A 14,815-nucleotide genomic window follows, 5' to 3' on the forward strand; every position below is an offset into this window, starting at 1 on the left:
CCAGCTCTTAGTTTCACTGATCTTTCCTATTGTTTTTTGTTTGTTTGTTTGCTTTTAGTCTCTATTTCATTTATTTCTACTCTGATCTTTATTATTTCTTACCTTCTATTAACTTTGGGTTTTGTTCTTCTTTTTCTAGTTCCTTTAGCTGTAAGGTTAGATTGTTCATTTGTACAGTCTTCTTTTTAATCTTGTAGTTATGTAGTTATTTTTATTCCTAATAATGTTTATTTGTGCTTTCCTTTGTTTATAAGTAAATTTCAGCAGAGATTTGCCTGTTCTACTGGTTTTCTCAAGGAACTAACTTTTGGTTTTATTGATCCTGTCTACCATATCTTTGTTTTCTATTTTATTGATTTCTGTTCTTTATTATTCTCTTCTGAGTTTACTTTTGGGTTTACTTTGTTGTTCTTTTTACAGCTTCTTGACTTCTTACTTAAATTGGATACTTATTTCATACACTTTTCTAATACGAGCATTCAAGACTATAAATTTCCCTTTAAGTACCACTTTTGATGCATCCAACAAATTGCAATCTATGATATTTTCATTATCGCTCAAATCTAAGAATTTTAAAATGTGTCATTTATGATTTTTTCTTTGACCCATGGATGAGTATGTTTTTAAATTACCAAATATATAGGGGTCTTAAAACTTATCTTTTTGATGAATTTGTATTCTCTATAGGTGCAGATCAGGCTTTTACATTGTATGTTTCAGCTCTTCCATTCATTTATTGATTTTTTTGTCTGCTTCATTATTCATAATTGAGAGACATTGTATTAAAATTTCTTGCTATGATGATGGTTTTATCTCTTTGTAATTCCTTCAAACTAAGTGCTTACAAGTTTAGAACTATTATAATTTCCTGATGAATTGACCCTTTAATCTAGGTACTCACTCTATCCCTAATAAATATCAATATTTTTGTCTTAAAAGTCCTCTTTGTCTGATATGAATAGACCTTTTCTGGCTTTCTTTTGGTTAGCTTTTGCCTGGTATATCTTTTTCCATTCTTTGACTTTCAACCATTCCATACTCTTAATCATTACATGTGTCTTGTAAACAATGTGGAACTGGGTTTTCTGTTTAAATAGTTTTAAAATTGAATCTGAGATGAGAATTTAGGAATGACTGAGTATATGACTTCCACTAAACCCTGCTAAGAACTGAGTTTAAGAGCCTGCATTTTCAACAACAATGCATAGTCGGTAAGAACTCTAACCCAGAAGGTTGCCTTCAAGGTAGTGTGTTTGAGCTGCTTTTTTTTTTTTTTTTTTGTAGACTTTTTTTTTTTCCTAAGAGCAGTTTTAGGTTCACAGCAAAACTTAGGGGAAGGTAGAGATTTCCCACAAACCTCCTGTCCCCACGCACACACAGCCTCCCCCATGACCAACGCCCCCCCACCCCCCCACCAGAGTGGGACATTTGTCATGACTGGACACGTCATTATCGCCCACAGTCCATAGTTTACATTAGGGTTCACACTTGGTGTTGTACACTCTATGGGTTTGGACAGATGTATAATGACACACATGTACCACTGTAGTATCATACAGAGCAGTTTCCCTGTCCTAAAGGTCCTCTGTGCTCTGCCTGTTCATCCCTCCCTCCCTTCAATCCCTGACAACCACTGATCATCCAACCAACTACTCATCATTCCTAAATTCTCACCTCAGTTCTATCACCTAATTCACCTGAGCCCCAATTTCCTCAGATGCACAATCAAAATTTGTAGATTTGGTGTGATAATTAAATGAGATAGTGTCTTAAAACCTTAACTTAGTCCCTAGAAAAGAATAGGTGTCAGTTAAATGCTAGTTTCCTTTTCCTTCCTCCTTCTCTTAGTAATCTGAAATCACGTTTAGCTGAGAAAAAAAAAGAGGAGAAAGTGCCCAGGGACAGGGGAGGGTAGGGGGCAGAGGAAGGAGGTGAACATCCATCTATTGCCTCCCAAACCCTATTTCCAACTTGGAAAATCCCTACGCAGAGGGGACTCCCACAGTGTGTCCTGTGGGATTTGGGGCTCCCCAGATCTGAGGCTTGTAGGCAGCGCTGTCCTACGTGTACACACGGCGCACGGGAATCCCGTGTGCACACACATCACTCACACACACGTGTGCCCCCGGCGCTCCCCCCATCTGCCTGGCTTATCAGCTGCTTCCCAGCTTCCTCTGCTTGACTTCTTACAGACCTGGGACCCTGGGAGCCGGCCTTCCACGTGGCCTCCCCAAGACCACTCAGATAACGAGAGGAAATGTGGTCATCAGCTCACAGAAGGCTGGGGGTTCCGGCTGCGGCTCCAGGCCCCCACTCCCTGACCTCCTCCCTCCCTCTCTCTCCAGGCGGCTCTCGGCTGTTCCCTGTGAGCCGTGGACGCCACTCGAGCCACCACTCCCTGACCTCCTCCCTCCCTCTCTCTCCGGGCGGCTCTCGGCTGTTCCCTGTGAGCCGTGGACGCCACTCGAGATGTCCCCTTTTGATGGCTGGGGACCGCTCTCGGCCTTCCTCGCCCTGCTCTGCTGTACAGGTGAGCCTGGGGTTCCTGACGGGGCGCGTGCCAGCCAGGACCCCCTCCCCTTCAGGCAGGGAAGGGGGTCCCGGTCCTGAAGTCGCTGAGGCTTTGAACACAGAGGCCGTCCGCCACGGGTACAGGATGCTGTGCCAGCCTGGCTTCCCCATGACCCTGGGCAGCGGTTAGGGGTCCTGGCCTTTTGGGAACCAGACCCCATAACTTCATGGTGTATGGATGTGGCAGGCTGTGGAGACTAGATGGAGAGGTGAAGGGAGGCTGGGGTTCAAGGGCAGGTGAGGGCACGCCCCAGCTAGTCTTCAGAGGTGGCCCAGGGGTCAGCAGAGGGCAGCAGAGGGCATCACCTTGTGGCGACCATGAAAGTGAAAACGAAGCCCCTTCCAGGAGGTCCAGGGGACCATGAAGGAAAATGCCTCCGTGTGCTGAGCACTCTGTTTTGGACAACCTGCCAGGTGCTTTCACGACAACCCTGCAGGAAAGGGATTACTAGCCCATTTGACAGATGGAGAAACTGGGGCTCAGAGAGAGAAAGCACTTTGCCCAAGGCCACACAGCTGGTACCTGGCAAACTCAGGTTTCAAATCCAGCTCTCTCTCCCTGCAAAGCCCCTCTTTTGCCCCTTCATTATATGCCACTAGCTGAGGGCTAAGTGGGGGGGTCTATGGGTGTGGCAGGAGCACAGGACACAGGACGGGCCCAGCTGGCTGGGATCAAGGACCTTCTGGTCTTCACCGAGTGGGAGGTGAGCGTGGAAGGCCTGAAATGCTTCCTGCCTGAAACACTTCTTGGCTCTGCGCCACACACAGGGTATTGTGCTGAGTACAAAGGGAAACATGCGAAATCTGGGCCTTGCCTCCTAGAAGCTCCAGAATGTCCAAGGGAGAGTCAGCATGAATATGAGTCATTTGCAAGGTGGTCCCATTACCTTCCTGACCTCGCCTCCCCCTCCTTCCTCCTCGCTGAGCTCCAGCCATCTGGTCTCCTCCCCACCCAGGGTCTCTGCGATGGTGGTTCCCTCCCCCCACAGATACCTGCCTGCCGGGCTCCCCACCACCACCACCCCGACCTCCTTCATTCTTTGCTCAAATGTCGGTGTTTCCGTGAGGCCTGTGCTGACTGCACTGTTTAACACGGCAACCCCACCCCACTCCCTATTTCCTTTCCTAGGCATTTACCACCAACTGACAAGCTGGCTAGTTCACTTTTTATTATTGTCTGTCTCCTTCGCTACAATGTGAGCGCCGCAAGGGCAGGGTTTGGTCTGCTTTGGTCCCTGCTGGATCCCCAGAGCCTAGAACAGTGCCTGGCACACAGCCAGTGTTCAAAAAGGATTTGCAAAGAAGAGAGGAAAGGAGGGAGGGAAGAGTCGAACCCATGGCCATGGGGGCTCAGAGGACACAGTCCACCTCCATTTCAGAGAGGCCTTCGTGAAGGAGGGGACATTTGGGCTGGGCCTCGTAGGTCGAATAAGATCCCTCTCCATGGAGATAGAAGACGTGCATGAGAAAGACTAACCTGGAGGCAACGAGCTGGAGGAACAGCAACCAGAGGCAGGGAGACAGCTGCAGGGGGGTCACAGTCTCTGTGGTCTAGACCCAAGGCGATAAGGTCTGAACAAGGGGAGAGGAGCAGAGGGGACCTCTACCCCTTATCAGACTGCCCGCTGCAGGCAGCTCCACTGGGCAGGGCAGCAGGGACTTCTCCTGCCTAGTGTTTCTGGTCTTCCAGGGTCTGGCGAGGAGGCCTTCGAGGTACGCATGTGGCCAGAGCAGCTGATGGTGGAGTCCGGGGAGTCTCGGGTGATTAACTGTAGTACCACCTGTACCCAGCCCAACACCGGTGGTCTGGAGACCACCCTACACAAGACTCTCCTGGAGGAACAGGGTCAGTGGAAGCTGTATGAGGTCTTCAACATCTCCCAGGACACAGATGTCATTTGCCATTTCACCTGCTCCGGGAAGCAGGAGTCCACGAGTCTGAACATCAGTGTGTTCCGTGAGTGCGGCACCGCGGGGCCCTGCTCCCCTAGGCCAGGGCCTGTGTCTACCGAACGCACGCAGAGCTGCTCTGTTACTGCTGCTGGGTGCCCTTGTTATGGCCCCCACTTCCCTGGGCTCCTGGGCTCAGAATCTTCTCACACCCTCCCCTGGCCTCCTTGAGCCTGTTGGCAACCCTGGTTTTGAGGTTTGCTCAGAGGAGGACAATTCAAGCAAGGTTTAGACAAATCTAAAAGCTGTTTCCCATGCCGTGCTACAGTCTCCTCCTAGCTTGGTAGCACCCCATCACCCGAACACCCTGCACCCCATGACAAGCAGTGGGGGCCCCATCAGGTGGGCTGGTACACTCTGCAGTAGCCCACTGGCCTCCCGGAGAGAAGGCTGAGGCGTGGTTTTATCTCCCCCTGAGGGCCCTTGGTAAATGTGTGACCATCACACACATACCTGCCCAGAGGCCATGGAGACCATGGGATTCTCTCAACAGCTTGGCACCAAGGGTATCGCTCGAAACTGTCATCAGTGGATCAGATGAATAGAAAGATGTCCTGTATCTAACATATTATCCTGGGGTAATGGGGGCAAGGCATTCCAGTTCAAAAAGGAACCCAGGGTACCACCGAGTTTAATAGCTAAGGGCTAGAGGTAGCTCAGAACCCGATCCTGAAGAACCAAGGCAGGTCTGACTCCGGCCTCCACCTCTGAAGTGAAGAATCTCACAACTCATGATCCAGTTCCAATGAGTACTCCCTTCTAAGTCTCTCTCAGCATAATTATCCAACCATTTAATTTTTGAAATTTGTATTTAATTTTTGGAGAGGAAGGAGACAGGTCTAAAACTTTTATATCTTTCTAGTTGACTATACAGATTCTGGACCTTTTCTTTGTAGACACCAGGCTACCTCCATTCTTGTCCATTCCAGAATTCATGTCCATAAAACAACCACCCAGTACATCCTTCACCCTGAACTGCTTCCTCCTTCCTCTTTTTACACTTTAGAGCAGCCAGGCCCCAGCCCACTTCCTGAGAACACTGTGGTGATGGGGATGGTCCTGGCTGGGTGGAGCCTGCTGGAACTGCACCCCCATCCTGACCAGACCTTGCTTCCTTCTTTCCTTCAGACCCTCCAAAGCAAGTGCTGCTGAAGTTATGGCCCACTTTAGTGGCTGTAGGGAGATCATTCACCATCCAGTGCAGGGTGCCCTCTGTGGCACCCCTCGAAGGTCTCACTGTCACCCTGCTCCATGGCAGTGAGATCGTATACAGCCAGACCTTTGTGGGGACAACACTTTCCCCCCAAGAGGCCATGGTCACCCACAACACCACGGCTCACAGGGAAGACGACCGCCACAACTTCTCCTGCCGGGCCGAGATGGACCTGCGCTCTCGTGGCGGGGACCTCGTTCACAGCGTCTCAGATCCCCAGGCGCTCGACGTCTATGGTGAGGGGGAGCCCCCGGAGGAGGAGGGAAGGAGAGGGCATTCACTTTCAGCCCCTCGTGGGAGGAAAACGCCTCTGCCCCACTCTCTGCCAGCTCAGGGGGAGGCACCCAGGAGCTTGATCCCAGGAGATCCCTGGAGCTCTCTCCAAGTTGCCAGCTTGGACCCCAGCTAGCTGCTTGGCCATTAACAAGCTGGGTGACCTTAACCAAGTCAAGCTCCTCTCTCTGGCCTTGGCCCCTCTCTGCAATGACAAATGTAGCCTGACTGACCCTTAAGATCCCCTGGAGCCCTGCTGTTCTGTGGCTCTAGATGACCTAGATGTTCTCTGTCTTCTGAGAGTTTGGTAGAAGCTCCCTCAGCTCTGCCCAAGGAGGGGCTCGGCCTGGACCACGCCACTGTCCAGGCTGTGGTGTCCAGCAACCACGCGCTGGTGCCAGGAGCTGGCGGCAGGGGGACATCCGCCCTTACGGTCTCACAGAGGCCCAGCTGGTGGCCTGGACCCCGGCCCCCCTTCCCTCTAGTTGATATACCAGTTGCCACTCACCTCTGCAACACAGGGTGACTGCAGAATGACGAGGGGTGGGTGGGTGGGTGATGGATGGACCTCTACTCCCCCTCTGGCCCTGGTACCTGGGGCCAGAGGACTTCTAAGACCACTGCCCTCTCCCTCCCCAGAGCCCGCACAAGACAGCCAGGTGGTGGCCATCATCACGGTCGTGTCAGTGCTACTCTTCTTGTTTGTGACATCTGTCCTGCTGTGCTTTGTCTTTGGGCAGCAGTGGCACCAGAGGCGGACAGGTACCTACGGGGTGCAAGCTGCTTGGAGGAGGCTGAGGTGGGCCTACCGGGCATAGCCTACGTGAGCGGCGTGGCCACCAGCACGGCGGCCACTGGGACTCAGCATGGCTCCTTAGGGCTGTGGTTCAGCCCTGGCTGAAGGACCACGACAAGCAGCAGAGGATGTCAGGGACCCTCCCTTTCCTAGTCTGAATACAAACACCTGGACTTAACCCTGTGCCTCCTCCTGGGAATGGTCAGGAAGGGGAGCCACCAGGCCCGGCTGGACTTCGGTCTCCAAATGTCCCCTCAGCCTCCCTCCACCCTCTCCTTCACGGGGGACTTCCAGAGCCCCGGGGAGCCCAGGCCCTGGGGCACCCCCATGCTGACCAGCCCAGGCACCAGACGCCCACCCTCATCGGACACTGAGCGACTCATTCCTACTGAGGGTGGGTGGGGAGATGCACCATGGCCCAGAGGGGCAGAGAGACACTCTGTTCCCACGTGGCCCTCTGGGACCGCAGGCCCTCTGTGTCAGAGCAGGGCATGGCTCTGACCTTTACTTTCTGTCAACAGAGCCAGCTTCCAGGGGTAAGCATGGGGGCCCCAAGGGCTCAGCTTCAGGATCTCCTCAGCCAGGCCTCCCCCATCACTCTGGGCCTGCAGAGAGCCACGGACAACAAAAGCTGTCCTCGCCTCTTACCTCCTGCTCGGTTGTTGGGCCAACCCGAGACGCCGCAGCGCTGGCCATCCCTCGGGTGGGGGGTGAGGGAGGGCTCTGGTTCCCAGGCCTCTGCCAGCCCAGGCAGCAATCACTGGGACAGGGTTGGGCTGTTATGTGACCGCCAGGGCCTGGACACTGCTCTAAGGGGCTCTCACCCTGAAGCAGAGATCAGGCTGGTGCAAGGTCTCCGTGGGGTAGAGAGGGGACTGACTGACCTCGGGGAGAGGGCCTAGTTGGGGCTGAGGGGGTAAGAAGGGCTGCCAGGCATAGGTTCAGGGTTAGAAAAGCACTAGCGGGGCACACAGGGGCTCCAGGGCTATTTCCAGCTCTGCGATGAAGCTGGCATGGGTCCTGGGGCTGATGTCTGTCCTCACGGTAGGCTCTCGGCATCATAGTAGTCTGGGGGGAGACAGCACCCTCATTGTGACTCCCTCCTGCCTCAGTGGAGCCCAAGGAGGAAACTGGAACAGGATAGGCCGGTTGTCTGCGGCCATGACAGTAGGGGCCCTCAGCCCCACAGGGTGCATGGCCTTCCTGGCCTTCTGATCCACCGCCAGGCCTGGGCCCCACTGCCCACCCACCTGGTCCCTACCTGAAGCTGGGGGTACATCCACACCCACAGTCCCTGTGGCGCTGGGGGGTGGAGGCGGGGGCACGGCTCTCCTGGGACAGGGAGAGAAAAGAAAGAGCCCCGTCAGAGGCCCCAGGCTAGCCTCTGGAATTTCACCCACAAGTTTCCCCACTCCAGCCTGACCCCTGGCCAGCTCTTCCAGCCCAGCCCCAGGGCAGGGCCCAGGCAGCACCCAGCCCCCTGGCCTCACTTACGTCCCCCTTTTCCCAGAGGTAGAAGGGTAGTGCTGAACCCTGGCCAAGTGCTGCAAGCAGGGCTGAGGTAGGGGAGGGGAAAGGAGAGGGGCCGGCCAGGAGAGCACGGGGCCCAGAGCAGGCATCAGGCAGGGCAGGTAGTGGTGGTGGAACACCAAAGGCCCCTCCTCCTGGGCTTCGGTCTCCTCTTCCTCTTCATACGCTGCCTCCTGTTGACCCTCCAGGTAGACCTGGGGATTGTACAAGAGGGGAGGGGAGATGATACAGGATCACGCTCTCCCTGCCACCACTCCTCCATTCCTCTAAATTATTTCTCCAGATACCCAGCACAAAATAGCTACTGTTTATTGGGCATTTACTACACACAAGCAAGGCTCTTTGGAGACATTTATTCCTTATTTTGCGGATGGGAAAAACTGAGGCTTGGAGGTTAAGTAACTTTTCTAAGGTTACCCAGCTAATAAGGCCAAGCAGGGACTGGAGGAATCCAGGTATGACTCCAGAGCTGGGGCCAGGAGTCCAGCAAGCTGCCCCTTGCCTAGGATACAGGGTTACGGACAGGGTTCTTGGACTCTTTCATCAATAGAAATTGATAAGAAGCCAGCCAAGGAATTCAGGCTGGGAATTCACTGGGACTCACGCTGCAGGAGGCAGTGAGAACAAGAGAGAGGTGCCCCCGCTCGCTCCCCAAGGAGAGTGGGCTGGTTCCTTAAATGGGGAGAGGGGCGGGGCTGATCAGTGGGCTGGGCGGGAGGGGAGGCTTAGGTGGCCCGCCCACCCTCTTGGTGGTGCTGTGTGCAGGAATCACGCTCAGTACCGTACTTCTGCACCTCAGAAATGGCAGCTGATTGGTGGCCTTTTTGTATCTTATTGTTCATAATTGCCCCACCTGCGCATGCGTGCCATTATTTTTAGTCTCATTTCCTTTGTATTCTGCGGCTCGAAGAGACGTTTGTCCAGGTGCAAGCACTGCAGCACTGCAGCCAAGGGTCCCAGGTCCCAGCCTGTCTCAAGCCCCAGTCCCTGGACCCACTTGTGCCCCACTTGTTGAGGTAGGGCGCTCCTCCCAAGGGCCCCCCGAGGGCCTGGGGGTGAAGGGGTGGCAGCAGCTCCTCAGGGTCTCCCTCTGCCTCGACTCCTCTGAGCGGCCCCTCCGTGAATCTCTGTCCGCTCCCTCCAAGCTGACAGGCATCCTCTCACCACCCGGCTGTCACCCCTCCAGACCTCTCAGGCTGCCCACCGCTGGCTAAATAAGGCTCAGCCTCAGAGCTCCTCCCCTCCCATGCACCCATCCCCTCCCCCCTCCACCCCTCCCCCCACATATACACAGGGTTTCCTCCATTCTGTCTCCTGATTCTGCCCCTGCCCACCTAGATGGTGGACACACCCCTCACCTCCTCCAAACATCAGAATCCTGCCTGGCTTTCAAGGGCTGGTTCTAAGGCCACTTGCCCCTCCAAGGAGATGCTCCCCATGCCCCAACCAGGTGGCCCTCACACTTTGTGGCAGTCACAGCCAAAGTTGCCTTGTATTCATAGTCATTCATTTATTCATTCACTTGTTCAACAAATAGCCATTGAACCCCTAATAAGTATCAGGCACACTGCAGGCCCAGGGTACGATGGTGCCTGCCCTCCTGGGTCTGCAGTCCAATGGGGGAGTCACTGCAGGGAAACCTTGAAAACAAGACCTGAGTGGTCTGGATTTGGGGACCCGTTACCTCCACTCCATGGAGGCTGACACGGGGCCCCGGCACATAACGGATGCCAAACAGACCTAGCCAGATAGATGAGGGCTGGCTTCTGGCTCCCCTGTTGCCTGATCCTTTTTCTCAAGGCGGGGGGAACCCTAAATGGATGCCCGCCTCTGGCCCTGCAGGTGGGCAGCCCTGGTAGCCCACCCCCACTCCGCCACCTCCAGCCCACGCACCTGCGGGCCGGAGCAGGCAAGCCCCTGGTTGAGCGCCGCGGCCACCTGGCCGCTCAGAAGCAGCTGGTGCACCTGCGCGTTCTGCAGCAGCATCAGCTCCAGCAGGCCTGGGGGACGGGAGTTCAGCAGGCCCGCGCCGGAACCCCCCTGCTCTTGCCCCGACCCCAGGGCCTTTTCCCCAACTCCAGCTTCGCGGGGGAGGGCGGGGGAAGGAGGGGTGCAGCAAGGACGCCCAGAGAATGTGCCGGGCAGAGTGGGGTACAAAGTGGGGAGATCCCGGAGTCTCACCTTCCTTCACGCGGCCCGGCCGTGGGGACGGAGGTGGGATGGCCCACAGGAGGGGCTGCGGAATGGTCACCCAGGGCTGGGGGGAGGGGGAGACTCAGTCAGACTAGGTGGGGAAGGGATGGGGACCCCCTCGCTCCCCACGCCGTTGAGTCGCTTCCCTAACCTCGCAGGAGCTTCTCCCCTCCGCGTCCCCATGGCCTCCCTGTCAAGTCTCTTCCTCTCTGGCTGGGGTCGCTCTCCTCACCCACCCCCACTCCTCCAGGGTTCGGACCCTCCAGGGACAGCTCCCCAAGTCAGCCCACCCCTCCACCCTGCCCCCAAGGCCTTCCAGGTAAAGGCAGGCTCTGGTCCCCGACTCAGCCTTCACCGTCGGGGCTGCAGTCTGTGCTGGGTGATGACCCCAGCTCCCTCCAGTCCCCGAGGCCATGGCCAGCTGCAGCGGATCAGGGTTACCTTGACGACGCTGGGCGACGCCAAAGTCTCCTCCTACGCATGCGCAGGTCCCGCCAGCGTTCCGGTGCCTGGGGCGTTCGCCCTTTGTCGCCGCCTCCTGCTCTTCTCTCTCCACCTCTAGGGACGACGGGTCCCGAGGACCCTCACCCCCACCCCCGGAGGCCCAACTCTCTCCCAGATGTCCACATCCAAACCCCCGCGCCGTGGCTGCCTGGGCATCGCGGCTCATCCCTCGCTGTACCTCGCACCCTTGGGCATCCCCGGCACGGAGCCTGGGGGGCCGAGTTTGTTGAGTGAATGCGTGAGTGGCTGGGGAGGCCCGCCCCAACTCGGACACTTGGTTTTTGGGGCCCAGTGCCCAACGGACTAGGGTGATGAGTTAGGAGTAGAGAATTCTGTTGGAGCAGGCTTGGGGGCAAGGGGCTGGTGAGTGAGGAGGGCAAAGGATTTGCTCCCTGTCGCTCTGAATCAGAGGGCTGTCCTGCGGGCCAAGAGTGGTTTCTGGAGGCCACCAAGGAAGGAAACGCCAACCAAGTTCACGGAAAAGGCTGGCCCCTGTTTGCTCCCTGGTTCCTGGTCAAGGGGAGCCACTGCTCCAAAGAGGTGGCAAAGTCTGGGGAGTTTAACGTCAGTGCCCTTCATCCCGGAAAAATTACCAACGCTTGCGTTCTTTCAACAGGAAGTTATCGAGGTCTTCTTTGCTTAAGAACAGGTGAAGGGAGAGATCTATTTCGGCAGCTGTGACCATCCTAAGATAGGCCCTGAGCAGCCGTCGAAGAAAATCCAGACAGGAAGCTGGGATTAGCACCCCAGAGTTGCCTTCCCCCACCCTCCACTCCTGTTCAGCTCCCCTTCCCAGAAGTCCTGGTGTCTAGAGCCAGAAAGACGATTCCCACCTCCTCCTTTGTACCTTCACCCCTGTCTCCAGGAGATGGGGACTGTGGGCATTAGCTGTCCCCGTGGGTCTTATGGCCTTGACAGCCGTCATCAAGCTGAGATCGGGCACCGTGGTCACAGGCCGGCAGTGAGCGGGAAGGACACAGAGGCACGTCTTTCCATCTCCACCCTCATTCCAGGGAGAAAGATGAAACCAACCCTTATGCTCTCCATCAGCAAACTTTGACCCAGGAGGTGCCTGTGTGTGCGAGGTGCCCTTCTGAGCACTGTAGACACAATAGTGTATCCTCGCTGGTTCCAGCGTTGTTGGGGAAGTGAAAAACTCCCCTGAAAGGAGAGCAAAGATTCAAGACTGTGCAAAGTGCCCTCTGAGTGAACCATACAAGAAGGGATCATGAAAAAGAGAAAACTCGGTCACTGAAGGGTGGAGTTCTGAAGGAGGTAGAGATCCTTGGGATGGGGCCAAGCAGTGTGAGAGGGAGAGGGCAGCCCAGGCTGGGAACACAGCCAGAGCAAAGGTGCAGATGCGGGAATGGACAGGGCCTGTAGAGATCCAGTGGCTCAAACTGCCTGGCTAGGGTAGGGGATCTGGGCCGAGGGAAGTTCCAGGCAGACACAGGACAGACTCAAAGGCCAAGTTATAGAAGTGAGGCTTTGCCATGGGGGTACTGGGAAGCTCTTGGTGGGTTTTGAGCAGGAGAGAAATAAGGGGACGATGTGTGCACAGCCACATTTTGGAAAGATTTATCTTGGTTGTCATATCTTTGTTTATGTCAACCAGAATTAGAAAGAACAAATGTCTGATGGGATGTGTCCTCCCAATGGAATACTATTCCACCATTGACAATTTTGGTATAGAACAAATCTGCTGATGTGGAATGATGTCCAAGAGAGCCAAGCAAAACAATCAGAAAGCATAGTAACATCTTATTTTTGTCTTAAAAATTATATATATTTATGTGCATCTCTGGGGGGCGGGGGAGAAAGAGAGGGAAGGAGGGAGGGAGGGAGGGAGAGAGAGGGGCAATTATAGAGAAGCTGTCAGGGCTGCCCATACCCGCCAGCCTCCCCACTTCTTCTCCACACCTTCACAGTGCTTCCTGGGATCTCCTGCCAAATAAACTTCTTGCTGCCAAATCCTTGTCTCAGGCTCTACTTTTGGGGGAATCCAAACTTAAGACACTAGTCTCCCACTTTCACCATTTCTGCTGCCCAGGCTGCTGCTAACTCCTGGGAAAAGCTATTCTAGCAGCTCTCTGATAAATTTGTGTTCAATGACATGAAATACCAAAGTCGACATTGAAGTACATTCTCCTGGGAGTATAATGGTCCATGGATTGAACTGAGGCAAAGCTGGAGGCAGGGAGGCCAGCAAAGAGGCCACCTTCCTTCCCTGTAAAGGAAGCTCAGAGCAGGCTGGAGGTGGCTGTAGAAAAGAGGCAGGAAGAGGTGATCATTTCAATAACTCAGATATAAGATTGCATGTTAATCTTACATGAGACTTACTTGTATTTTGGAAGGCAGGGTTGAGATAAAAACTACCTGGTACCCAATTAGAGGTGTCAAAGGAAATTGAAGCATTTGTCCTTTGAATAATGAGAAAACCACACACGTATCTGGCAGCGCTATTTTGCTTACGGATCTAGCTTCAGTCCAACAGTGGAGGACGTGCCTTTCTGGCTACTTGTCCTGCCTATTATTATTTTCTTTGGGGTGTTGAACACTCCACCTAATCTCTTTCCATTCTTCTCAGTGGGGACTCATTTGCATCTTCAATTTTTTGTTTTGGGTTTTTTGTTTGTTTTAGTGTCCCAAAACAATATGTACCGAAAATCCTCCCTGTTGCCTTGGTAAATCTATTCCTGGAAATAAACTAGACATGGGAAAAGATTTCTACTCGTATGTGTTCGTTCCAGTGTTACTTTTAAGAGTTGAAAGCTGAACGTTACCCAATGTCCCATAATAGGGAAATGGTTATGTAAATGGAAGTAATTCACTCCAAGGAAGAGTTTGCAGACATTAAAAACCATGGAAGGGGAAAAAGGGCTCCCTCCTCTCCTCCTTAGATGGAAATGCAGAGAAAAGTGTCCTTCTAAGAATTCAAGGGGAGGGACTTCCCTGGTGGTCCAGCGGTTAAGACTCCACGCTCCCAGTGCAGGGAGCCTGGGTTCGATCCCTGGTCAGGGAACTAGAGCCCGCATGCCACAACTAAGAACCTGCATGCCACAACTAAAGATTCAACTAAAAGATCCCACATGACACAACGAAAGATCCTGCTTGCTGCAACTAAGAGCCAGCACAGCCAAATAAATAAGTAGTTAAAAAAAAAAAAAAAAAGAATTCAGGGGAAATGTCTGTGTGGTACAGATGAGGAAGTGCTGAGCAGAGAGAGACTGACCCAGTAGCAGTCTCTTTTTTTTGACCCATTTCCTAAAAAGGCACAAATTGGAAGGAGTTAGAATATGAGGGTTGAAAGAGAGGCGCTAAATACTGCTTTGCAGAATTTCATGACTAACTGGATTTGTGGGGAGAATCCTTGAAATTATAACAATAAAGAAATTCCATTTTTCTGCTTGGAGGCTCTGACTATACTGTTTCTACAAATCATGGTTATCCTTGTGAGATGTGTGTGTGGAGTTTTATCCAAAAGGCCCCTGGTGGTACTTTGGGGACTTATAAACACATAGATCACACCAATGGGATGCCCTGTGGTGGGGACCCAGTTTCAAGGTCCCACCCCATCAGAATGGAGCTATGGGATGGAGTCCAGAACCCTCCCCTCCTGGCTGAAGCTCCCAGAAAGTCACCCTGGACTGAATGACTCAGGGAAGAAACTGACTGCTCAGGCCAGCGGGTGGGGCTGGGACAGGCCAATTCCTGTGGGTCAGGATGAGATTTTCTGAAATGTGATTTTATTTTGCAGGATTCTTTGGCTTGTGGGTGACCAATAT

General features: G+C 53.7%; 2 protein-coding genes across 2 annotated transcripts; one reads left to right on the forward strand and one right to left on the reverse strand.

Annotated features, from left to right (window-relative positions):
* The first annotated feature begins 2,469 nt into the window (after window positions 1-2,469).
* On the forward strand, window positions 2,470-6,825 carry ICAM2 (intercellular adhesion molecule 2). Its single transcript, XM_065897772.1, has 4 exons — window positions 2,470-2,530; window positions 4,262-4,528; window positions 5,650-5,970; window positions 6,647-6,825. Exons 1-4 carry the CDS (start codon window positions 2,470-2,472, stop codon window positions 6,823-6,825), a joined length of 828 nt encoding a protein of 275 aa, XP_065753844.1.
* Window positions 6,826-7,057: 232 nt separating this feature from the next.
* On the reverse strand, window positions 7,058-10,941 carry PRR29 (proline rich 29). Its single transcript, XM_065897958.1, has 9 exons — window positions 10,882-10,941; window positions 10,515-10,590; window positions 10,227-10,333; window positions 8,298-8,527; window positions 8,065-8,135; window positions 7,847-7,871; window positions 7,452-7,563; window positions 7,306-7,408; window positions 7,058-7,191 (listed from the first exon to the last, which is right to left on the reverse strand). Exons 1-9 carry the CDS (start codon window positions 10,939-10,941, stop codon window positions 7,058-7,060), a joined length of 918 nt encoding a protein of 305 aa, XP_065754030.1.
* Window positions 10,942-14,815: the final 3,874 nt, after the last annotated feature.

The sequence above is a fragment of the Phocoena phocoena genome, chromosome 19 (assembly GCF_963924675.1).
Source record: "Phocoena phocoena chromosome 19, mPhoPho1.1, whole genome shotgun sequence".
NCBI classification, from domain to species: Eukaryota; Metazoa; Chordata; class Mammalia; order Artiodactyla; family Phocoenidae; genus Phocoena; species Phocoena phocoena.

What these genes read in the sequence shown, in the direction of transcription:
- ICAM2 (XM_065897772.1), top strand. Translation starts at nt 2,470, where the DNA reads ATGTCCCCTTTTGATGGCTGGGGACCGCTCTCGGCCTTCCTCGCCCTG. An exon ending in CGCCCTGCTCTGCTGTACAG is followed by an intron (nt 2,531 to 4,261) that starts GTGAGCCTGGGG and finishes CTGGTCTTCCAG; the next exon opens with GGTCTGGCGAGGAGGCCTTC. An exon ending in CCAGGCGCTCGACGTCTATG is followed by an intron (nt 5,971 to 6,646) that starts GTGAGGGGGAGC and finishes CTCCCTCCCCAG; the next exon opens with AGCCCGCACAAGACAGCCAG.
- PRR29 (XM_065897958.1), bottom strand. Translation starts at nt 10,941, where the DNA reads ATGGCCTCGGGGACTGGAGGGAGCTGGGGTCATCACCCAGCACAGACT. An exon ending in GCCGGGCCGCGTGAAGGAAG is followed by an intron (nt 10,334 to 10,514) that starts GTGAGACTCCGG and finishes CCCGTCCCCCAG; the next exon opens with GCCTGCTGGAGCTGATGCTG. An exon ending in TATGATGCCGAGAGCCTACC is followed by an intron (nt 7,564 to 7,846) that starts GTGAGGACAGAC and finishes ACCCTGTCCCAG; the next exon opens with TGATTGCTGCCTGGGCTGGC.